The sequence below is a fragment of the Hetaerina americana genome, unplaced genomic scaffold, assembly GCF_022747635.1.
Source record: "Hetaerina americana unplaced genomic scaffold, ioHetAmer1.1.p SCAF_26, whole genome shotgun sequence".
Lineage (NCBI taxonomy): Eukaryota > Metazoa > Arthropoda > Insecta > Odonata > Calopterygidae > Hetaerina > Hetaerina americana.
The window spans coordinates 5,517,585-5,542,315 of record NW_027286830.1 but is presented as its reverse complement, the minus strand read 5'-3'; the positions used below and the strand labels follow the sequence as shown (position 1 = coordinate 5,542,315).

At 36.4% G+C, this 24,731-nt stretch overlaps 1 protein-coding gene across 3 annotated transcripts in view; it reads left to right on the top strand.

The window, feature by feature from the left end:
* Positions 1-22,458, top strand: part of LOC139689602 (apoptotic chromatin condensation inducer in the nucleus-like) — a 28,179-nt gene extending 5,721 nt beyond the window's left edge. For 2 of the 3 annotated variants that reach the window (XM_071586768.1, XM_071586767.1), the window contains exons 4-13: positions 4,260-5,597; positions 6,533-6,686; positions 7,035-7,190; positions 7,742-7,979; positions 9,806-10,047; positions 10,852-11,122; positions 16,011-16,171; positions 16,379-16,568; positions 18,413-18,549; positions 20,632-22,458. In XM_071586768.1, coding sequence (XP_071442869.1) covers positions 4,260-5,597; positions 6,533-6,686; positions 7,035-7,190; positions 7,742-7,979; positions 9,806-10,047; positions 10,852-11,122; positions 16,011-16,171; positions 16,379-16,568; positions 18,413-18,549; positions 20,632-20,865 — 3,121 coding nt within the window. In that variant the 3' untranslated portion in view covers positions 20,866-22,458. The remainder of the gene's footprint in view (positions 1-4,259; positions 5,598-6,532; positions 6,687-7,034; positions 7,191-7,741; positions 7,980-9,805; positions 10,048-10,851; positions 11,123-16,010; positions 16,172-16,378; positions 16,569-18,412; positions 18,550-20,631) is intronic. The other variant, XR_011701339.1, reaches the window with a different exon arrangement.
* Positions 22,459-24,731: the final 2,273 nt, after the last annotated feature.

Here is a 24,731-nt window from a genome sequence, read left to right as displayed (position 1 = left end):
AAGGAGGGTGTGGAATCAGTTCAAATTTCAGGTTTCGCAGAGCCTCTCCACTTGCGCATGAGGGTTGTGGATGAGCGTTATCTGTTCGCAAGATTATTAGCACCAGGCTGCCTTTAACAAGACAAACTCAATGTCAGAAGTATTTTAGTCTGTAGATTCTGAGAAGAATTTACTGTTGCCCCTCGTTCCAGAAAATCGGTCACATAAACTCTGTGAGCATCCCAAGACAGTCAAAAGGTTTCATCAACAATTATGGCTTTTCCAGGCTGGCAACCAAGAAATTTTACTACCTATCGATTTACAGTAGACCTATCAACAGCATTGTAACCATAAACAGTCTTTAAACAATGATGAACCTCAGTAGGAGTCAATTTTTTAGCAGTTAAAAATTCGATAGCAGAATGCTGTTTGACTCGCGTTGACATAGCACTAGAACACGGCTCCATACTTTTGCTTCTCGAAATACACCGGATGAACGCAATGACCTCAAACCTGTGCATGATTGTTGAAGGGGAATGTTACTTCCATGTGCCATCTGGCATGCTTCTGAAGGTCATTTCGTTTGTGCTCTACAAGCATGTATGCATTCATTTTCATCTTCATAATAATGTCTTAAGAATGCTACCTTGTGGTTTCCTGGCACTTATTGTTTTTACGGGTGATAAGTGATTTATAATGTTGTGACACTCAATACCAGAAACCTCTACCATCTGTTTCCTGTCCTTTAAATATGGTTTAACGTATTTATGGGCAAATACCCTGATCCCATTATATTCACATAAACTTAGAAGATTTCATGGTCCACAGTATTAAATGCACGTGAAAGATCATTGAATACACCAACAGGGTATTTCTTCGAGTCCCAAGAAGTCATTATCTTTTTTAGAAAACTTGCAAGACCATCTGGTACCTTTTCCCTCCTGCAACCCAAGTTGTTCCATACATAAAATTTTTATTTTTAATGATGGATTTCATAAGCCTGTCCCTTATTAGGGACTCCAATATTTTAGAAAGATAAGCAAACAATTTGGTACTAGTCAGTGATTCTTAATATTCTCATCCCCTTTTTTCTATCCTTTGTGCGTTAAACACCCTCTTCCTTCCTCTCCATCCACCATCACTGATTCAGTAACAAACTTAACTCCTTTGATAAATTTCTAGACACTTTACACAGCTGCTTTCCTTAACTGAGGATGCCCTGATTTCCTTTTAGATAAAAATTGTCCAAAAGTTTCACACATCAAAACGTTGTGAAAACCTGAACTGGTAGATCATCTCTTTCTCCTCAATTTACTTCCTACTGTCTATCTCCAAGAATGTTTTTTAAAAATAAAGTATCTGTGCGTAAATGACAAAATGTTCCTATAAAAATGCTTGCATTACCATTCCTCCATAATTAAAGATTTCTGAGCATATGTTCCATGGAAAAAAAATTCAAAATCAGTTTTCCTATCGCTTCATGTAGTGTTGCAATTTCCTCTTAAAACATCCTGTATAATTATGGGAGAGGGCTATGCGGTTTGATGCCCCATTTGCTCACACTTTTTTTGGTTTTGAAATTACCCTAATGGTAATGTTTGTATCCCATCCCTTACTTTACTTTTACGAATGCTTTTTCTCTGTGACAAGTTGTAATGCTTGATTGTCTGTACTGATATAACTAGGTAGATAATTGAGATTGTCATGGAAAGTGGTTACAAAGAGGTTTTTTTCCAAGTTTGCTAATCAGAGACTTGACAATACATTGCTGCTTGAGCAACTGGTGCAAATGGGGAATGAAAATCAAATTAAATTGTTAAACTCTAAACATGGCACATTTTGTCGATGACATATCATTAAGAGTTTGAGAAGACTACGAGTAAACCCACTGAGAGGACATGACTGAATTTATCAATTGAAGTAATTTTTTAAATATATGTGACTTCACCCTCGATTATGCCCTTTCTTATATCTTTTACCTATATCTTTTCAAGCCATTAGTTAAGCTATGGATTTTTATAGAACAAGCTCACCCTATATTTGCTAGATTATGAGGGGGGAAATCAAGGGTAATCCTTTTTGAGAGGAAGAAATTAAACAAAGGTTTACCCATCCATTCCCTCCTGTAAGCTTAACAATGATCAAGGATACTTAAAAATTATTATCTGGGTCTAATATGTTGAATAAATAACAGGTAAATGCCTTTTTTAATAATATTGGACAATGGTTATGTAATAGTTGATATCATAATGTTGGTAGACAAAAAGACAGCAGTTGTCAAATATAAATAGTTTGTTCCTTTTTATTCTATCTTATGTGATTCGATTATGTAGCATAGAAAAACTTATGGAATGATATAAAAGATGATTTCCAAAAACTGCCTGAAATGCTGCGACAGAAACTTTTAACGGAGTCATCCACTTAATGTGCATTTCAATGGAATAATTTCAGAGTGTAAAAATCGATCATTCTGCGATCCAGGTTCGAATCCTGGTAAAGGTTAATGATTTTTACCCTGGCCCGGCCAAGTGCTTTGGCCAGTTAAGCTATCGTGGGATCCAGGTTCGAAACCCAGTCAAGGATAATGATTTTTACAATCTGAAATTGTTGCATTGTAAAATAGATGATGTTAAAATATTTACTTCCAAAACATTAGCTGTGATGATTTCAATGGGTTAGGTTAGTAGGCTGAACTCCTGTTTCTCAAATCATGCCCCTAGTTAGACATTCATTTTGATACATAATAGAGGAGTGAAATTGTTTTCTTTCCAAAGCCTGGTGTAAATAACTAAAATTACTACATGGGAGGTCAATGGTCCTAGTAATTTTAATTACAGTTAACTTTCAATTATCCATGTGTGAGTTATGTATTTTGCAGATTATCAATGTTATTCTCTCTTCCCAGCACCACAATATCTTAATGAAAGTACAATTATAAAAATAATCAAATTAAAAAAAATAATTTGAAATGCCTCAGCTTTCCCTCAAGTTTTTAATTTTGATCTAAAAAAAAAAGTCAATTACATTTAATGGTTCGATTTTAACATTTTTGAATTATCTGCACTTAACCATTATCATTTCCCTTGAATTCATTAGCCCTGGGAATTCCATATTCTCCTTTAAGGTGGGCAAATAATTGGCCTTACTCAGCAACAAATAAGTGTTTAACTGTCTACACTGCATTTTTATAATCAGTGTCATATGATGAGTTTGGATCCGAATTAGCAATCCCTTGTCAATATTCGTCCTTCACCAGTAATTTGTTATTTTGCTCTCTACGTGATTAGGAATACGTTCCTGATGATAGTTTTGTGTTATTGTAAAACTATAATTCCACCTTATTAAAAATGACTGAAAACTGAAAAAAATAATTACCATATTTTCCCAACAATAATGCGTGAGATTTTTGTACAAAAATGTTCAGACGATCGAAAAAATGATGCGCATTATGTAATGAAAATTGAAAAAATTGAAACCGATTATTTTTACATACATACGTCTGATATAGACGTATTTTTACAACACTATATAATTTTTACGTGCACATATATATGTAAATACAGATGCGTGGCATCTATACATGTTCAAGATAACTATGAAGCCCTGGGCACATGGTATCTATACAAATTCATGATAACTATGAAGTTCTGGGTGTGCTTTATACATAAGGTGCATGTTATTGATGGGAAATTACAGTTATTGCAAAGAATCAAAATGGAGAGTCTCTGTATAAATCCATTTATATCACGAACATATTTTCCATGTTTCAGATATTTATGTATTTCAATTATCCCTGATTTATCATGCATCCATCAGCTTGGATTATCAAGAGTTTATTTTACCTATAATAGTAATTTTAAATTGTATATGCTGACAAATGATGCGGCTGAATTTGGAAGAATTTTGTATCTTTCGTCCATTCAAGAACACATGGTCATAAATTGATGATAGATCCACCAATAAAAAAGTATCTAATATTTCATCCTACAAGCACAGTATTTTAGATAGAGAAGCACCTGAAAACTACAATTAAAATGCAAAGTATATGTTAAAGGAGTGGTTGTCTATTCAGAAATCCATATTTCTCTGTAATAAAATATTTTTTAAATTTAATTAAGTATAACTTCCTTTTACTGAAGTATGAATCTTTCTCTAAGTATTAATTAGAATCTAAATGTTTTTGCAGTAGTTTTTTATTGGGAAGTTCACATTCTTACTTCTTTACCAGACTTTCTTTGTGTGTAATTTCATCTTGCTTCTTTTCAATTTCTTCTGATTAGGCTGAGCAGAAATAGTAGTGGAGGTTACGAAACTGAGAAAGTTGAAGCTAAGAGGGTTGAAAGCAAAGCAGCAGAAGGAGGATCTGCTGGTGAGGTGTTTAAGGTAGAGAGTATTTCTGAAGAAGCTGAGGAGAAAGAAGTTGATCAGGATAGTGAGCCTTCTGAGGCAATTCAATCACAAACAGTAGAAGCAGAGGTAAATAAGCCAGAGGTGGAGTCAGTGGATGAGGCAGAATCAGAGACAGTTGAAGCAGAAGTGGTTAAATCAGAGGTAATGTCAATGGAAGTGGTTGAAACCAAAGTGGTTGAGGCAGACAGTGAACAGTTATTAAGCACAGAAATGGCAGAACCAGTCACTGAAGTGAATGAAGTGAGTCCTGAGAGTGAGGACAAGGATATGATTGAAAAAGTCATTCCTGATAATAGTAATATTACAAAAGAAATTGAGGAAGAGGTATCTTCTCAGACTAATGAAGTAACAGACTCTTCAACAGTTGAGACTTCACAGGAAAAAGAAAGTGACAACACTCCAGTAGTTGAGAAAACAGACTATGTTGAACAGGTCTCGAGTGAGGGAAATACAGTCTTGTCGGTAGCAGAGGAAGTGAAGGTGGAAGACTGCTCATCTTTCAAAGAAACAACTGGCACATCCACTCCACCTGTGCAAGAGGAGAGAGTTTCAGATGAAGAGGAGAGGACATTGTGTGAGGATGTGGGTGGGGATGATGCGACAAAGTTAAAGGAAGAAAGAAGAGAGGAAGAGGAGGAGGTGAAAGAAGTTGGAAATGACCAGGTAAGTACAAGTAACGAAGTTGGAGATGCTAAAAAAGTTGAGGGTGAAGGGATGGAGGTGGCAGAGGGTAATGTGGAGGTGCCTGTAGGTGGTGTCAAAGAGGAGGCAGCCGAGGAAATGGAGGTGGAGATGGAAGAATGTAATGACAAGGACGTCAAAGGAGATGAAAGCTCTCCTGTTAACGATGTCTCTACTTCCAAGACCATTGAAGTTGATGTCTCTAAGGATAAGGATGGAGAAGGGGACAAGAAAAGTGATCACCAGTGGCAGAATGACGGAGACGAGGCAGCAGATGTACAAAGGAGGGAAGGGGAGTCTCATCATAAGGGAAGCAGTGGGGAGAGGATCAGCAGGATAAACAGATCAAGGCTGAGGCAGGAAGAGGATAAAGATGAAGATAGCCACAGTCAGAAAAGGAGGGGCAGGAGGAAGAGAAGCCAGAGTGGTGGTGAGGAGAGCAGTAGTGGCAATATTGAGAGGCAGCAGGTGACAGTGGCAGCTCCGGAACAGCCTCAGCCAAAGAGAGTGACCCTCAAAAGGCCCAAGTAAGAACTCTTTGTCTTATTTACTTGCATTATTTTTTCTTAAGACCCAGAGTGGTCTTGTTTTATAAGTGGATTTTTTCTTGCTCGTCTTCAATGATCCCCCAATGGTGTACTTGTCACACAATTTCAGTGTATAACATTCGTGTAAATCTACCAATGCCTTGAGGTTAAGTTTGGGATAGCCCAGTCATTTGTACATTTGTCCAGCAGCCAAAATTGGTTGTTAGTTCAGAGAGGCACTTGAGCACTTATATTGTGCATGTAATCACCAATTTCGGTTGTTGTGTTTAAGTCATTGCTTAAGCCCTGCTTTTGGATTGTGTTGCTGATTGATCTTAGTGAGCATAAGGGTGTATGACAATTCATTACCATTATTAATAGTCCATTGTTGATGATTCACTGGGGCAAAGGATAAAAAGTATTCTCTTTTCATCAAATCCACCCATATTACTCCAGAATTAGGAGATGTAGCTAGAATAGTAGTCTGCATGCTTGCTCTACAAGGAACTCTGCATATTTAATCATATTTTTGAAGTAAATGAAACATATTTAAGAAACTCTAGAGTAAGTTTATTTCATGTTGTGCTGGATTTTAGCTTTGTATTTATGTAAGTGTTTGATTGTGATTAGTATTGTTAATCATATGTAGTTCAATGAAAAATTGCAAATGAAGTAGTTAGCTTGTGTGAGTTATTAGCAAATAGGTGAAAATGCTAATAAAAAATGAGAAATTAAAAAGTGCAAACAAAAATGCATTGTTGGGAAACTCTTAGTATCTGTCAAAATAATTATAATTATATTTTTGTCCTCCCCTTCAATCAATATTAATCTTATTTATGTAAATATTTATCATCCTGTTAATGTATTGTATTAATATTAGGAAATTGTAAAAATTGAGGTAGATGTGCTCACTGAATTTAATTTATTGTATTTAGGCTAATTAGGGCAACTAGTTCATCTTCAATGAAAGACAAAGAAACTGAAGAAAAGGAACAGCAAAGTAATGCTAGTATTATTAGGACTGAAACAGATGAAAAAATGGAAAAAGAAGACACGGAAGTGGCAGCGACCTCACCAAACGACAAAGAGGTAAGTAAGCATTTATTCTCTATAGTATTTCTCTGAATTCCAGATAATTGTTGTTGTTCTATGGAATAATTTTATCTTAAATTTGATCTATTTAGTCAAAATGGTGCTTGTAAACAGTCATTAGTACAATTCAGGTATTCTGTGTAAATAATACAAATTTCCTTTCCTGTTTTATCTAAAATGCTCAATTTTCCAGCTTACTTATATTCTACTGTCAACCACCTCCTGTGTTATTTCTCAAGATATCTCTTTGCTTTGCCACTTGGCATATATGATGAATTCTATGTTAACAGACAGTAGCCATTAATGTGCTCCAAGTAAAGTCTCTTTGTCATACATTATTTTCAGGAGGTTCAAGAAGATGCACCGCCTGAAGAGCATAAGAAAGATAATGAAGAGGAGGGAATGAAGAAGAGACGAAGGAGATGGGGCCTCAACAAAAGTCAGAGTGGCCCTTCTCAGACCAGAAGGGCTTTTATTTCAATTTCGTCCCAATCTCTCAAAGTAAGTGGGCAGCAGAAGCTCTTCTTGGCTGTAAATTGAATACTTAGCTGACATATGTCAGATTCATGTGGCTTGAAAATATATTTTAGCATGTATTTATTGTGCAACTTGGTTTTTCCATTGATACCATTTAAATTATATGTGCTAACCAGTAAAATTTAATTACTGTATTTCCTGGCCCATGAGTTGCATAAGATGCCCTGTGGTTTTTCTGGTTAGAATTAACAAATTATTATCGGATCAGACCGAGAAGAATCAAAGTATTTTTGCTTGTTATGTGAATTACTCTCTGTGCAATGTACTAACTAAGCAAGGTTCCACTGTACTTAATTTTCTGTAATCCCCATAACGTTGGCTGTGAATGAAATTGTTTAATTATTGAAAGTTTAGCTTTTAGTAAACCACCTTACTTCTGTTTAATAGTGTCACATATTATACACACGTTACTAACATTGACTTTGGTGAATCTTATTATATAATAGGAATGTCGGTATCTGTAGAGAAAATTTATATATAATGCCCAAAACCCTTTATTAATGTTTATTTGCTAGGGATTGATACCAGAAGTGAAGCCTTTGCCGATCCATGAGCTACGTTTGTCAATTGAAAAGGATGACATAAAAGATATTTGCATGGAAGAGGAAGAAAGCTGTGAAGCATTAGGAGATGAGACCATTGTACGAATGATAGACACCAATGGACAAAATGAAAGGACAGTGTGGGCCCAAGTGGTTGATGATGACATTCGGCCAACTGTTCATCCAGAAGCTCCACGAGTTCCAGTTGTGGGTAAGTGTTAACAGAGATGCATAATTATATGGTCAATTATCAACATAATGGTTAGAGTGACTGGAAAATCTGAAAGTTCATCTGTGTTAAGTTGAATAATGAAATTCACTTATTTGCTGCAAATACCACTACTTTGAATAAAGTTTTAAGTTGGGGAAAAAAAGAAGGAAAGTACAACATATCATATTAGCTTAAATGTGATGCAATTTTTTTCTTCACCATGCACATTTGAAAGTCACATTTGCACTAAATTTGACCTTCAACTTTCAAATCCTATGTTTGAAATCCATGGCTCTACAGGGAATCTATTAATAATTGCTGCATTGTTAATAAATTGAGTATTTATCTTACAAGGCTACATAGTACAAAAATACTGGACAGCATCTTGAGGAGAAAATTGAATATCAATATAGAAAATTGAAGCTACTTCACATGCCTGTTGTCATGCTGGCATTATCTTTTACATACATGTGGTCTTCCTAGCTCTAATGCCAGTGATTTTGTATGCATACTGTCTGGACATTTACTCTTTTATTTATTTAATGATCGATCAAGAAAAGAATATTGAGTAAAATACTTCTGCCAAATTGCAAGCTAACAGAGGAATCTGCTGAAGTTATGACACGCTCCTTATATTCATTGCTTAAAAAGCAGAATAAAAATATTCGAGATTTGAAAAAGCATTGTATTCTAGGAGATATGTCTAAGATTGAAGGATTTTGATACAATTAAATCTGATAATTCATCAAGAAAGGCATTTAGAAAGCCTTAAAAAGGAAGTCTGAATCATCAATGATTTTATGATAGAGAAATGAAGAAAATGCTTTCCCATCAGTGGAGAAGATGAAATGATGAAATCTTTGGAATTGTCAAGGGAATCCAAGATTGCATGTAGTATTTCAAAGTAAGCATCAGTTCATGTAGAAGGATGATGTGAATAAAATGCCTGGAGGAAAAACTGAGAGAACTAAAATTACTGAAATGCTTGCAGTCGTAGTTGATTACAACCTCATTATTTACTTTCCCAGCTGTCTTAGAATGATTATCAGGATTTGTTGTGATTCTGCTGTTTTCATTGATATTGGAGACATTTATCTTATCCCGGCAACCCTTGAGTTTATGCCAAGCAATTTAATCAACATCATTATCTTAAATATTGTATTTGGAGTGCAAAAAAGTTTCTTCAGTTCTTAGGCATGATAATTCTGGAGTAAATTGGTTTTGCTTGCTTCTTACATGTGTTAACAAAATAGCATACAATTTTTAAAGGCATTAAAAATTAAAGTTACCGTATGAGTTAGCAAAGATTGCCAGGAAGCATTTGAGATTTTCATGACTTTAAAGCATAATGAAGTTAAATGGATGCTAATCTTGCAAGAGGGCTTGCTTTCATTAGTATCTTGGTTGTGATAAGGTATGAACTAAATGCTCATTAGTGAAAAAGTTTGTTGTAATCTTATCTCAGCAAGATTTTATTCAAATTCATTTAAACCACTTTTAAAGTTCAAAAAAGTATTGCCCCAAAGTGCTCTCTTGCTGGCTCCATTCTTACAACACTTGCATTTGGCGTAATCGGGAAGAAAGGAAGACTGCCTAGTGACTGTGATAAGCCGAGCAAGTTGCAACTTGCATATGTTACTTGAAAAGGATGCCGCTGTCAACCTGCTTTTTTGGAAAGGCACTAATAGACTGCAACATAGTCTGTGTCTAAACTTTCATTGCGACCCTCATATAAAGCATAGTTATTAGAAATGTGCATGTTCAATAGTACTTAAATATTTTCTGTCTCTCTTAATGGTCTGATAATTTTTTTAAAAACATTTCAGGTGGTGGAGATATGAATGTTTCAACTGGCCCTGTAAGAAGAATATCTATTGTAAGTGATGATGCAATTCGCCTACAACGTTCTCCAAGCCCTCCTCGACATCCCCCGTCCAATGTCCTTTACCTTTCAAATCTTGTGAGACCTTTTACAGTTCAGCAATTGAAGGAACTTCTGGCTCGTACTGGGACAGTCGTGGAAGATGGATTTTGGATTGATCGAATCAAGTCGATGTGTTTAGTTCAAGTAAGTTCTTGGATTTAATAAATATTTACTTTACAAAAATTTGATATGGCTTCATTATGAGGAACAGTTGCTTTCATCATGATAAAATCAGGATTATTCATCCAAACTTGTGTTGCCATCAATTTTTTCTCTGTGCATTGTAATTTCTAGTTATTAAACATTTTACCTAAAAATTAATAAAAAAATTATTCATGAATTTGGACAGGAATGTTTACTGTTATGGATTCAAATTTTTACCTGAGGCATACAGAAACCCTAATATGTTGAGGTGATGTCATGAGATTTAAGTTTATCCTCACAGGATAATAGAATTTTTTTGGAAGACATGGACTAGCCCATCATCGTCAACCACTTAAAGTTTGAAATTGGCTAGAAGCAATTTCTTCTGTGAAAAAAAACAAAATAAAATTAATAAAATATCATGGTGAAAATGAAATGTTACTTGGAGATTATGTGGGGAATGCCCTAACTTTTTATTTTTTCATTCATGATTTAATTTTTCTACCAGCTCTTTATGTTTTTATGATATCCCTGGTTTGTTATTGTAAATGTGTATCTAAGCTTTTCTAAGTGATAAAGTATAGGAGACCATCAACTTTTGTTCAATGCTCAATTCATATCAAATTGGTATAATCCTGTTTTCTGATTCCTTTAATGTTCCTTCCATAATTCCAATGATTTCGAATCTACCATGATTCTTCATTTGGGATTTGATCAAAGATTCTAAAATGGATGACTCAAGGACTCCTTTTTTGTTACTTGCTGAACACACATAACTTTTTTATTTTTTTTATTTTTCAATAGTATGAGACTGAAGAACAGGCAAGAGAAACAAGGCATGCTCTTCATGGAGTTCGTTGGCCTATTTCCAACCCCAAACGTCTGTGGGTAGACTTTTCAACAAAAGATAAGCTAGATGAAGCCAAGAGGGAGGGAAATGCACCACCACTTCCTTCAGCATCTGGGCCATCCCTGAGTCCTCCTCTCTCTACTTTGCGGGATGATTTTCCAAGGAAGACAGAACCATTGAGGATGGATGGAAGTGGGCTGGCTCCCACACATCCTTCCCATAGAGGTTAGTTGATTGTTGCATTGTCACCAGTGGATACATTGATGGTACTGATATCAGTGTAATTTCATTTAATTTGAAATATTTTTAAGTCTCCCCAAGTATATAATTTTAATTTCAAACTGTTGTAGGTTAGGTAACTTTATTCATTGGATGGATGAATTCATGAAGCTAAGTATAAGGTTGTTACATATGTGTTGCAAGTACTGACAGTTTAGAAATGAGCAATGTTTGATTTTGCCAAAAGTTTCATATCGATGTAACTTCTGTGTTCCTAAAACCAAAAGTATTCACTAGTTTGAAAGTTGGAATAAAATTGCTCTTCTTCCCAGAATTAACTAATTCTTCTCTATATTATTATTATTAGGTAATCTACCAGTTAAGGTAGGTTTTTGGATGGACGTAATTACTAATTAAATAATTTGTGGCCCCTAGCAAAACACAACATCCTACTCTACATCTGGTCCCTCTTCAGCTCTGAGTACTTTCTTCTTCCCTTCATCCCGTCCAACATCCCTATCCTGTTCCTTCCCTTTCCTCGTTTGCCTAACATTCTCCCCTCAATCACAGTCTTCAACATCCCGCTGCTGGTCAATACCCCCTTCAGCCACTTTTCCTGCCCACATAGGATTGCTCCCAATAAACCCCTCTCTTCGCCCACCATACCAAGTACTTCCTCGTTTGTTTTCTTCTCTGTCCATTTCACCTTCTCCATTCTTCTCCATACCCGCATTTCAAAAGCCTCCAGTCTACATCTATCCTCCTGCTTCAATGACCACGTTTCCGCGCTGTACATAGCTACGCTCTATATCAAAGTTTTTAAGAGTCTTTTCTTAACATCCTTACTCAACGTCCCTCTCATCAACTCCCTTCTCCTTGTGAAAGCCTCTTTGCCGAGCGCAATCCTTCTCCTTACATCTCTACTACTTTGACCGTGTTGGTCCAAAACGCTTCCGAGATACGTAAACTGTTCTACCTGCTCTAGTTTTTGCCCTCCTATTTTAATGTTAAGCTTAGCCTTTTTCTTTCTAGAAAATCGCATAACCTGTGTTTTATTAATATTGATTCTCATCCCATACCTGTCGCACTGAATTTCCAATTCACTAAGCAATGCTTGCAGCCCCTTGGCTGACTGGCAAACTAAAGCTTGGTCATCAGCAAACCTAACTGATTTTACGAATTCCCCGCCCACTTTCATTCCTACCTCCAGTTCTTCCCATGCCTCTTTAATCATTTCCTCTGCATACAGGTTGAACAGCAAAGGTGATAATGGACAACCCTGCCTTACACCTCTTCCTAACACTGCCCAACCGGACTCCCCGTTCCCCACTCGTACCTGAGCAGTCTGAGACATGTACAGGTTGTGGATTAGCCTCCTTTCCCTCCAATCTATTCTTATTTTCTGCAGAATACTCATTAGTTTTTCCCAATTCACTCTATCAAACGCTTTTTCGAAATCTACAAACCATAAAATTACCTCCTGGTTATGTTCTATATTCCTCTCGATTAATAATCTCATTACTGAAATGGCATCACGCGTACCTCTCCCCTTCCTAAACCCAAACTGATCATCCTCTACGTAATCATTTGCCCTACTCTCTATCCTTTTGTTTATGATCCTGAGAACAACTTAAGCTGCGTGGGATATCAAACTTATCGTCCTGTAGTCCTCACATGATGTAGCCTTTACCTTTTTCGGAATAGGAACTAAATTCTTCTGTATATGGACCTTATATTTTTATAAATTTATTGTGCCGACCTTAGCTATTTATGGATTATAATTCTTCTGGTGTATTTTTTCAATTCAGTAGTTAAAAATTTGGTGGGAGAAGGGACTGTATAGTCTCCATCTCTGTAGTGTTGTGCAAGCATTTCCTTGTGTATATCAGTCATTTCTATACACATCTTTTCCCTCTTGCACTTTTCTTTGGGGATGCCTGAGAAAATGTCTTACTCAATTTTCCTGCATTTGCTATGTATTCTTTACAATGCATAGTCTTTTCTGACCAGACACACCTTTTTACAATGCACATTCCTCTCTGACAAGCCCAGTGCTCAAGCTGTTAGTTTGTTGACCAGTGCTAGAGGAAGATTTTTGATAGCTTCTGGGTTGCTTGCTAAATTTTGAAAATAATTATGTAAATCAATGATTGCTAATGTTGTGGTGTATCAGTCGTATAAAAAAATTAAAGAACTTTTATTAAAAAATACCAAAGAGAACACTAAGAGCTAACTGGAGAGTGTGACAGTAATGCCTCATGCTACATAAGAAATGTTAGCAATTACTGGAATGGTTTTATTATATGGTGCACTCATAATGGCCATGGTCATTTAGGAAACAACTGCTACTGTTAAAAAAGTGGGAGAATTATGTTTTCTCTCTGAAGAAGCAAATTACTTGTCGAAATAAGTAGTCTAGCAGTAACATGGGATCATGAAGTATGAAGTGGAATCATGAGACTGATAACTTGTTAAGTGAATTATAAATTAATTCCACTGGAGGTCTTGATTGGCATTCTTGAAAGCTCTAAGCATCTAGTAAACAGTAATAACCTCAAAGTGGCTGAGATGTTACACGCAAGTGTGGAGTACAATCGAAGAGCCACTTATTGAGTGTTCACTCAGTGAAATAGTTCCTATTCTTTGGGTACCCCAGATCAACTGTTTATGATATCGTGGCTAAGTATAATGCTTCTGGGAAGCCTGGGGAAGGTTTTGCTATTAGGGCAAGGAAACCTCATTCAAGGAGACGCATGTTACGAATTACAGCAGTCGTTGCGAAGGCTCAGGTGCTGATTTCAGAGGACCCAGGGCGATCGCTGAGAAATTTGGCATCAGAATTGAATGTTAGTGAGCAAACAATACGTCAGATGACAGAGGAGAATCTAAAATACAAGTCTTACACAATAAAGTGGCAACACATACTGCCTGAGGCTGCCAGAACAAAGTGAATTGCTCGCTAAAAAATGAAGCAGCAGGGCGAATCAGATTCTTTTCTGATGAAAACATTTTCTCCGTTGATGTGAAGATCAATCAGAGAAATGATCGCTGTCTGCCTACGACCCCAAGGACAGCACGATTGTTCCTCGGACAAAATTTCCAGCTGAGTGTTCACGTCCTAGGTGTTGTGTCCAGTGAGGGTGATATCATGCCGCCACAATTCGAAAAGGGACAAACTATCACTAAAGAAGTCTACCTGCAAATTTTGAAGAATGTCGTGAAACCAAAACTGTGGCCTTGGGGAGGCAATATGTCTTTCAACAGGACGGTGCACCAGCTCATACGAGTCATTTAGTCCAAAACTGGCTTTCAGATAACATTTAGATGCCCTGGTCAAAAAAAGTTCTGGCCCCCAAATAGCCCGGACTTGAAACCCCTCGACTATTATGTCTGGAGCATAGTCGAAAGAGTTACCAATTAGACGAGGTGCCCTAATGTCGCATCTCTACACACTGCTATTGTAGCCACATTCTCAAATAGGGACAGTGCTGTTTTAAAGAGTGCGTGCGATCGGGCAGGATTGGAGGCGGTCATTGCTGCTGAAGGGGGTTACAAAAAATGTTCCTCATTTGTATGTAAAAGGTTCATTTGTCCAGATTTAAGTGCTACACCCTGTATATGATTTCAACATTAAGACAACTTTACTTTAACCTGAAGTAATTTGAGGTCTTATACAACTCAGCAACCCAACATACTCATCAGGGTCTTCCTGGTTTTTTGACAACAATTGTATGTTAATGGTTGAGAATGAACATTTTTCAATATGATGCACCATAAGTGCCTGATTAGTTGAGTGGATAAATGTGTATATTGGACATCACATCCAGTGGACTGTAGCGTTCACCAAACCTTGGGCAACATTGAAGGATGAGGGGTGAAGCAGGTGTGTGTGACCTTGATTGGACTATTTTCCTGGCATGTTCTATATTCCGTATACGAGCGTCGAAACTAAATCCACTAGCCATTGATCAATTTGCCCAGGAAATTGAACCAGAAGTTTTTCAATTCTATATTTTATGTAACGTTTAGGGACCAAGGACTTAAGGTCTTAAGAAGAATATTTTAATGAAAAGTAAAAAGGAATGCTTGTGGGCATAAAATGGTAAACATAAGAACTTGTATCGACTGACATAACTTATGAAATGACTACAGCCTTTGTTTTTGCTCATTTTTATCCACGTTCTAGGATCCACCCATTGTGTTTCCTTTATCTTCTAATCTTGCTCTGACTGTAAAGGGCAAATAGGATTGTCCTGCTCCTTGAACTGGAGTGAGATTCTCTTTCATCACTTATTGAGGGGAGGACAACCCTCCATTGGGGACACTAGCAGTTGCTTATTTTCTTTTACCATTCCCCAAAATGAAATGTGCGCATTGTACACTCCATATTATATTATTGCTTCATTAAACTATTTACTACATCCCTGGTAATTTTCCACAATGGACTTGATAATGTCTGCAGCACATTGTATATTGATTTTAATTACTCGGTAGAAGAACAAGATGACCAAGATGACTCAATATTACAGCCCCTTAAATTCATGACCAATGCAAACACTATCAATCAATATTACAGCCCCTTAAATTCCTGCTACATTCTCATACATAATATCCATGTAATAATATATTTATATGTGTATAGTATTGTATGACTCCCAGGGTAAGGATTTTTATGCCATGATATCATGGGGATTTAAACACTAAAAAATAGATTTAGTTGCACTAGAATGGCTCTACATACGTTGTCAAAGCCCAAATCTCTATGAAAAACTTGGGCTTGATGAAGAGGGACTCTCCTGCAGTGAAATATTACTTATATTAAGCTATTTGTGAATGTGTGTGAATATTAATGCAACCTGGTATTGAAGATTTAAATGAAAATATTATTTCACAGGGAGCCCTGGGCAGCAGGGGCACAATATTAATTTGCCACCAGGACAAGTTACCGGTGGAGGTCCAGCTCGGGAGGGTGATGCAGGAGACTGGCAGCAGCGAGGTCGGCCTAGGCCAGAACCTCCTCCATTACGACCAGGAGCAAATGCAAGGGACTTTAAGGTATATAGTGATCTTCTAATCATCAAAATATTATCATTTTGTGCCAAGTTAATGTAAATCCAACTAATTATAATTATTTTAAAGGTAAAGTTTGATTTAAAATAAAATTCAATAGAATTACTTGCCATTTATATTGAAGCCCTTAATGATGTGTTCAAATACGAAGCATGGAAAATCTGCCATTCTTAAATTGTTGTTTTTTTTCAGATGTCTGCACCAGTTAGGGAGTGGGACTTGGATAAAGTTGTACAGCAATCTCCACCTCATCCAGGTGTCCATGGGCCTCTTCATGCTGGCACTTTGGATGACAGACGACGTCCAGAAGCACCTGGGCAGCCTGGTGGGTATAGGGACCGTGCAATGCCATCTCCTCCTGCATCTATTCAAGATTTACAAGGTATGCTCATCAATATTTTATGTACTTAAGTTTGATTGATAATGTGGGAGAATATATGTAAATCCAAAGAATGATAATGCCAAGTTATGTTATAATATTTGGTGGTGCATCATGTAAATTTTTCCTTGGGCGTTTTCTCTTACTTACGGGTATAATTAGTTAGATAAGATATGGTAAATATTTCTTCTTTCTAAGTTATTCATTTGACTCATCCACAGGTGTAAATAAATGATTGAAATCATGGTGAAGATAGTCCGAATGTCCAATTCTTGGTTATTGCTCAGATTACATTTCTCTGTTCAGGATTAGAATGCTAAGTTTAAAATTTTTAGAAATAGCTGTGAAAGATAGATTAATAGAAAACATCTAGCATCTGGGTTAGAAAGATCATGTCTGCTTCTCAAAAATTTCCCATTTTGTTCAGTTTTAAATGTTTTATTAATTTTCAACATTTTTTGAGTGATGTAAGTTATTTTTAAAAGTCACATACTATTTTAAACTAAGCTCTGTTTTTAGTTGTTGCATAAGTTCAGCGATTGCAGAAAATTTCATGAAACAGGGAATATTGTCAATTCTGGAACAATACCCTCTTACAGATTAACAGTCTTGATTCTATATTTATATTACATATTTTAATGCCTGAATCTTATGTATGAGAATGTAGCAGAAATTTTAGGGGCTGTAATATCAAGTATTTGTGTTGGGCATCTTGTTGTTCTACAGACTAATTAAAATCATTATACAATGTGCTGCAGCCATTATTATGTCTATTATGGAAAATAACTAGGGATGTTGTAAATTGTTAAACTATCAAAAGATGAAGCAGTAATATAATTTAGAGTGTATAGCATGTATAAGTGTACATGACTTTTCGTGTTCTTCATATTATTCTTGCAGTTCACATTATTATTATTATTATTATTATTATGTATAAAATACATACAAATTAATAATAAAATTCTAATTTAAAGACTTGATAAAACTATGGATCAAATAAATTTAATTTGTTGAAGTAGTCATAAACTTCTGCTTCAGCTCTGGGTGTAGAAATGTAATTAAAATTTCTTTATTAAATTAAAGTTATTAGGAAACTATGCAAGCATGTTAAACAACTAATGCAAATTTGTTTCGATTTAATTTTTAGTGTTGCTGTGTTCAATGAAATTGATTTCCAATAAACCGTGGCATCTGATAGCATTTACATAAATAGCATTCTGCTTTTAGGTTTCCTGAAAATAATCACTCCTTATCATTATACCATTGGAGTTAAACTGTATCTGGTAAAAAAATCTTTTGTGCATCATTACTTATACGTATGAAGTAATGTAATGTATGCTCTTACTAATAGGATTTTATCAATGTTAGCATATTAATTTAGTTGAATTCAGTTGATAGTGTATTATTAGTGAATGAAGAGAACAGACAGGTTTAAAAAAAATAAATATTCACGTGAGAAATTTTAGAATTGATATGGCAAAAGCCAAAAATTACAAGTTTTTGAGATATGTATCTGTGGTTATGCCTCATGATGCTGGATTGATAGAAGCCATTCATTTAAAGTCTGATAGAGTATCCAATTGTGTATAACTGTTTGCAATATCCTTTCATGGGTAAGCAGTCGTAGAATATCATTTTTCTTGCTTGTTATAAGGGGTAAAATGAAATGCTAAGAATAGAATAAATAATCTGGTGAATACAATGGAAATGTCTCAATCGGTCAATTTTTGGGGAAACTATTCTGTGGCTAATCAATTGGTTAAGTTATAATTGAACTCAAATTAATGATTTCCTGAGTGAAACTTTGTCTCTCAACTTCATGCTTCTCTCAACTTATTCTTTTCAAGCTCGGAAAGCCAAGAGAAAAGAGGCAGAAGCAGCAGCAGCTGCTGCCGCAGAAGCACCAGCAAACCTACTTGATAGTCTCTTTAGAAAGACAAAGGCAACACCTAGCATCTATTGGCTGCCATTAACTGCTGATCAGGTACCTCATATTACATTGAATGCTCGATACAATGTCATTGTATTTTCTTTTTCAATACCTCATAAATTATACAGTATATTGGTCAGTGCCAAAACTAAATTGGTCCACTCCCTCGTAGAATTATTATGAAACTTTTTCTTTGTGTAGAGTTTTAGATTAGAGCAACTAAATTTCAGAACTTAATTCAACCTTTGAAAGCAGCTTATTAATGTTTTATTATCCACCTCTATAGTTAATTTAATCTAAGCTCTCAGGCCATTTATCTACCATCTTGTTGTCTCAATATAAACTGTGTCTAGGACTTGAAGTATCACCCTAATTCCAATGGTAATGGATTGGTTTTCTGCCAGACAAATTAATACTTCCAAATGAGTCTTCGCAGGAAATCGAGTGGAAAATCGCTCAATGGGGTCATTTGTTCTATGATCTCTCTCATAAAGCGAAACACTCATTTAGTGAAAAATATTTCTCTTAGAAATTAATGTAAAATACAATAATGTGTTCAATGCTGAAAAAATAATGTGCAAGGTTTATTCAAAGAGAATTGTATGCTTGCTGGAAAGCAAACTTGCTTTAAATAATGAATAAGAATCTAAATAAATAGTTAATTTTTTATGATATATTCCTTATTCTTTTTTAGAATAAAGTTATCTGGAGACATCTGTTTTTACTGATGCTTTAAAATTTTGTGAAAATGAGACAATCATTGCATAGATGTTTAGCCACTGCTGGAAATGCCTTGTACACATAGCAAGATGCAATAATTTTCCAAGACCTCCATGCATGTATCCTGCTGTTTTGGACTTAACACTTGGAGTTTCATGGTTTCAAGAACATGGAGTTTCTAAATAGTTAAACAAGGAGGAGTTTTAATTTTAAGATAGGTGCTTGCATTAGCACTAAATCATTGAGTGAGGTGGTCTTTCATTGGATTGTGGCTGGGCTATGCATTCGCTCCCTCTGTTCCTTGTACAAATATATATTTGCTTCAGCTTATTCTTATAGAAGAGCCCTATCTCATCAAAATTAAAAACTTGTTATGGTAGGAAAACTTCAGAATCTACGAGCTTCTTGATGTTACCAATGAAGTTCTCTGCCATATTTCAGTCAGAGCTTGGTACTTCACTACAACTCGCAATAGGACTATGTGAAATGTTTACAGTTAATTACATAATGAGTGATTGAAAAATAATTACGACCCTGCTCATTACAAGATCTTGTGTAGATACCTCACCTATTGTTTTCAAGTAATGTGACCTAGAGAACCAATTTCTAGTGTAGGTTATCATGCAGATGTGAAAATATCAGTGTTATGGGTAGAGTGAGGATACAGAGGAATGGCATTCTTTAATTATCAACAGCAATGAATCCAGTGCCTAAGTATGGAAACTAGCGCATATTATATTTATAATTATGCTGCCTTTGAGTCAGAGCTTGCTGCTTTACCATACCTCACAATACTGTGGATCCCAGTTCTTCCCTTAAAATTTCTCAAAATAGCTTTTAAGTACTTCTTTGGTCGTTGATTATCCTGGCATCCTCCTAGCAAGGTTGGGGAAAATCACATGAACACAAATTCCCATGATTAGTTGGGAACAACTCATCTAGTCAATACTAAAACCAATGGTTGGAGGGCAAGTGATTCTATAATTTTCTGCTGAATGTTTAAATTTCAAATGGCCGTTTAGATTTGCCTCAGAGTTTATTTTATGGAATCTTCAATAAAAAATGAACTGGTCACGAAACATTTATCTACAAAATTATTGACCTCAGTCCATGTTAGCTTATAAATGGCAATTCAAAACCCTAAAGATGGCATATGCTTTGAAAATATTGTCAATAATAATGGGTGGTAAAAATGTGAGAGACATTATATGTTCATCTATGAAATAAATTTATTCCCTGCTATAAATGTGTGAATATCTGTCTGAAAAAAAATGGTCTTCAGAGATTATCATGCTGAGCATTTTCATATGATGTATTTATGTTATACAGAGTATTCTTTGCGCATTCAATTACAGGTCTGAATTACTTCAAAATTTCTTTTTACTAACTGTTATTTTTCAATGTTGAATCTTTCAGATTAAGGTAAAGGAGGAAATAAGGCGGCAACATCTTGCCGAGCATGAAAGGAGAATGGCAGAGATGAAAAGGGCAGCTGCAAAAGAAAGAGCTGGTCGAAGGAGAAGGAGATCATCTTCTCCCCGCCGCCGAAGCAGAAGGCGAAGTGGTGGAGAAGAGAGTGGTGCAGTTCGTAAAAGACCCTCTGAAAGTATTAAGGGACGTAAAACTGGCAGTACCAGTCCCAAAAAATGAAGAACACCAGCAGAAGAATCCATCCCCTGTCCTGACGTGAATGACAGTGCCTTTGTAAAAAAAACTACATGTATCAGTACAAAGGAAATAGCAGGATGAGGATTATCACAGAACGTCAACTGTTGGTTGATTAAAACCGATGAATCAACTTAGCAGGAGTATTAATTTAAAGAGGAGCACCTAAATCTGCACATTGTTAGTGAGAAATTGCCTCCATTTCCAACTGAAGGCTGCAATTAACTTCGAGAGTTTTTTGAAACTCTGAAGGTTCACTTGAGGTTGTGCTCTTCCTTCCTTGAAGAGTCCTCAAAGTTGCCCGCTGAACTACCAGCCTCAGCCTGCGGTCTGCTGGTGGCCCACTATTGAAATGGTCGGTTTGCTATGCTCCCTCCCTCTAAATTCTCCTATTAAATAAAGAGAAACACCACACCAAAACTAGCCTTCATTAATCTTTTTGTATTTCAATATAGCATATCTAAATTATTTTGTAACTTCCATGGATAGCTTGTCTGAAATTTTTTTTAATTGCTGACCAACTGATTGTTCAGTTATATCTTTTTTACAAGCCAGAGGATAGCATTTACTGGTATTTTGCTTTCACTTAAGTAATTAATATTTTGGGATCAATGTATTAACTCATCCTCATCTAATTCACAAAAGTTTGTTCGAAGTTGTTAACTTCATAGTTTCCCTATTTCAAATGCCGTTTATTAGGTTTCGTTTTTTTTTCAGTTCACCCACACAGTAAAAACTTAGTTATTGCAAATCCCTTTGTTGTTAGTATTGATGAAATCAAGTTAATATTTGCTACCCGATAGAAAATATTTCATCCCGATCACCTAGTACACCTACCCTTTTAACCCTTTTTTCCTCTTTTCCAGTAAAATCAGAATCCTTTTCCTTCAACTGCCCTCCAATTGCCATTTATCTCCTGGCAGGTGTTAAAGCATTTTCTTTTCAGGTGAGTTGGCTGGTGATACAACAAAACAGAAGAAATTTATCCAACCCAGTGTATCTGCAACTGTCTTAATCACTGTCCCAAGATATATGGATAGAGGAAATGAATGTATGGGATGCTGGTTAAGGGAAAGGAGATGCAAGTTGTTTAAAGCATTGTAAAGCTGCAAGGATATCAATTTTGGAATGGACTATTTATGCTATGAATGTTACGGAGTAAAATGGCGGTGAAACAAGTGAACTAAATATCTGAGCAGTTGTGTTGTGTTTTCAGACCAATTTACCTCCAAAGATCATTCTTGGAACAGCATTTTGCCAACCTTTAAACGCCAGTTTGTTGGTGCAATCAACAGAATAAGATGGCTGAAATGGGACTAGAAGCACATTTTAAGTATTTAATTGAAACTTCTCAGAAATATATGGCTCTTGATGCCTTGTGAAATGAGGCCTTTGTGGCAAATAATAAATGACATAGTACCTGGATAGGTAATTGTTGCATTACCCATTTAGAGATGGGAGATGTTGGTTTTGTGCAAACCAGTAGAAACACCAAAAATTTGTTTGAAAGAAATTACATTCTATGAACTAAAATGCCTTTTATTATTTTAATTGTGATTGTAATAGATATCACAAGTAAACAACAATTGAAACTAAATGGTGCATCATTTAATTTATTTTACCTATCTTAGATTAATTATTTATAACACATTTTCAGTCATAAATTCTTTCCAGGTTGTAAAAAATGAAAATAGAGGATGACGACAGTTTCCATATGCTTTGAGTCTCAAGGTAATTTACTAAACAGATTTTACATAGCCATTTAATTACTTTCTATTACTTAATATCATGATTTGATTGAGGCTCTACTTCATGAAAATTAATGATCACAGAATGAATAAATGTATTTTTTCACGCAGATAAGTTATTGTTTTTGTGAAAAAATACCAAGTTTATTTACTCAGCAACTTAATATCGTGTTGTCTGTCCAATGACTTGGATAATCTACTTAAGTTATTGAATTTTTACTTATGTCTAGGAAATATCCAAGTTAACTCTAAAATTTAATTGAAATAATTGGAGCCTAATGCCTCAGCTAAGGCTACAAGACTGCTTTAATCGTCAAACATTTAGAAGCCTGAGTTAGGCGGCTTAGTGGGTGAAGCCCTTAATTCTTTTGTTTATATATTTGGGTTTGTAAAACATTTTCTACTTCAAGCACTGGCAGCACATTTGATAAGAGACAGTAGGCCATCAGTAAAATAAGGAGTATAATGGTGATTAAAACTGCTAGTTTGATTCAGTTCCTCTATAGTTTGGATGCCAACATGGTCAATTTACTGATGAACTTACTGTTTTATGAAATCTACATCAAAACTGGGATAACAATATTAAATTCGCCTCCCATGGACTGACTACAACCCTAACTTGGTAAAAGGGCTTTTGTGTTCTGATGTACCCCTAGAGCTGTCCTGTTGGGAGCAATGATAATTGATCATGTTAGGGTCACCCATTCTCGATAGGTGGAAGGTTGGGGACCAGACGAAAGGTAGTCGCGCAGCATCTGTGCTCAGGCTGCTTAACCCAGTGGGACGGCCATGAAAATCCATGAACGTAGAAGCGCCTTGTCGTCCAATCCCATCGTCTTACAAGATGTGATCAAAAACGACCGGACTGATTTTATTCTATGCAAACCATTCAACGGATCGAAACGAGAGACAGTGCGCCATCTAGCGACACATCTGACGACTAAAACGAGAGGTGTTGCATTCTTTTACGTTGAGTCGTTGCGTAGCAGCAGCGGTACCTGTCTTAACCTGTTCGTCGCCGTGTGCAATTGCAGCAATGAAGGAGCTAGAGGAACAATGTATGTGCGTGAAATTTTGTTTCAAACTTGGCAAAAGTACTACGGAGACATTTGGAATGATTCAGCAGGCCTTTGTTAATGAAGCTATGAGTCGAAGCCAGTGTTTGGAGTGGTACAGTCGTTTTAAATCGGGCAGAACCTCGACAGATGAAGATTCGCGAACGGGACGGCCTTCCACTTCGACAGACCCCAACCATGTCAAATTGGTGAACGATTTGTTGCGGGCAAATCGCTGTTTAACTGTCAGGGAGATAGCCGAGGAAATGAACATTAGTTTTGGATCCTGTCAGACACTTTTGACAGACATTTTTGGCATGACGTGCGTCGCATCGAAATTTGGCCGGCGGGTGGACTGATGAACAGAGACAGAGACGTGTGGACATTTGTCAGGAACTTCTGGATCGAGCCAATACCAACCCAGAGTTTATTAAAACCATCGTAACCGGTGACGAAAGCTGGGTTTACAAAGAAAGCTCACATTTCCCGGGCCAATGTGAAGGTCATGCAGGTGTGTTTCTTCTATTGGCAAGGGCTGATTCATTACGAATACATCCCTCAAGGTCAAACCGTCAAGAAAGATATCTACTTAAAGGTTATGAGGAGGCTGAGGGTCGCAGTGAGCCGAAAGAGGCCGGACATGTGGAGAAACAATGCATGGCGTTTCCACCACGATAACGCGCCGGCTCACACGGCGCTGATCGTGACTGAGTTTTTCGCCAGAACCTGAACTCCCGTGATCCCGCAGCCACCCTACTCTCCAGACGTGGCTCCATCAGACTTTTTTTGTTCCCAAAGTTAAAATCAACCTTGAAAGAGCGCATATTCGACTCTAACGTGGACATCAAATCTAATTGTACGGCGGGCCTGAAGAGGATCCCTAAGGCGGCTTAACAGGCAGGGTTCGAGAGCTAGAAGAAACGCTGGCAAAGATGTGGCGTCAGCTAAGGCATATACTTCGAGTGCGACAAGTTCGATTAAGCTGTATCCGTCGAGATAAACAAGTTATAAAATCAGTCCTGTCTTTTTTTATCACACCTTGTACTTA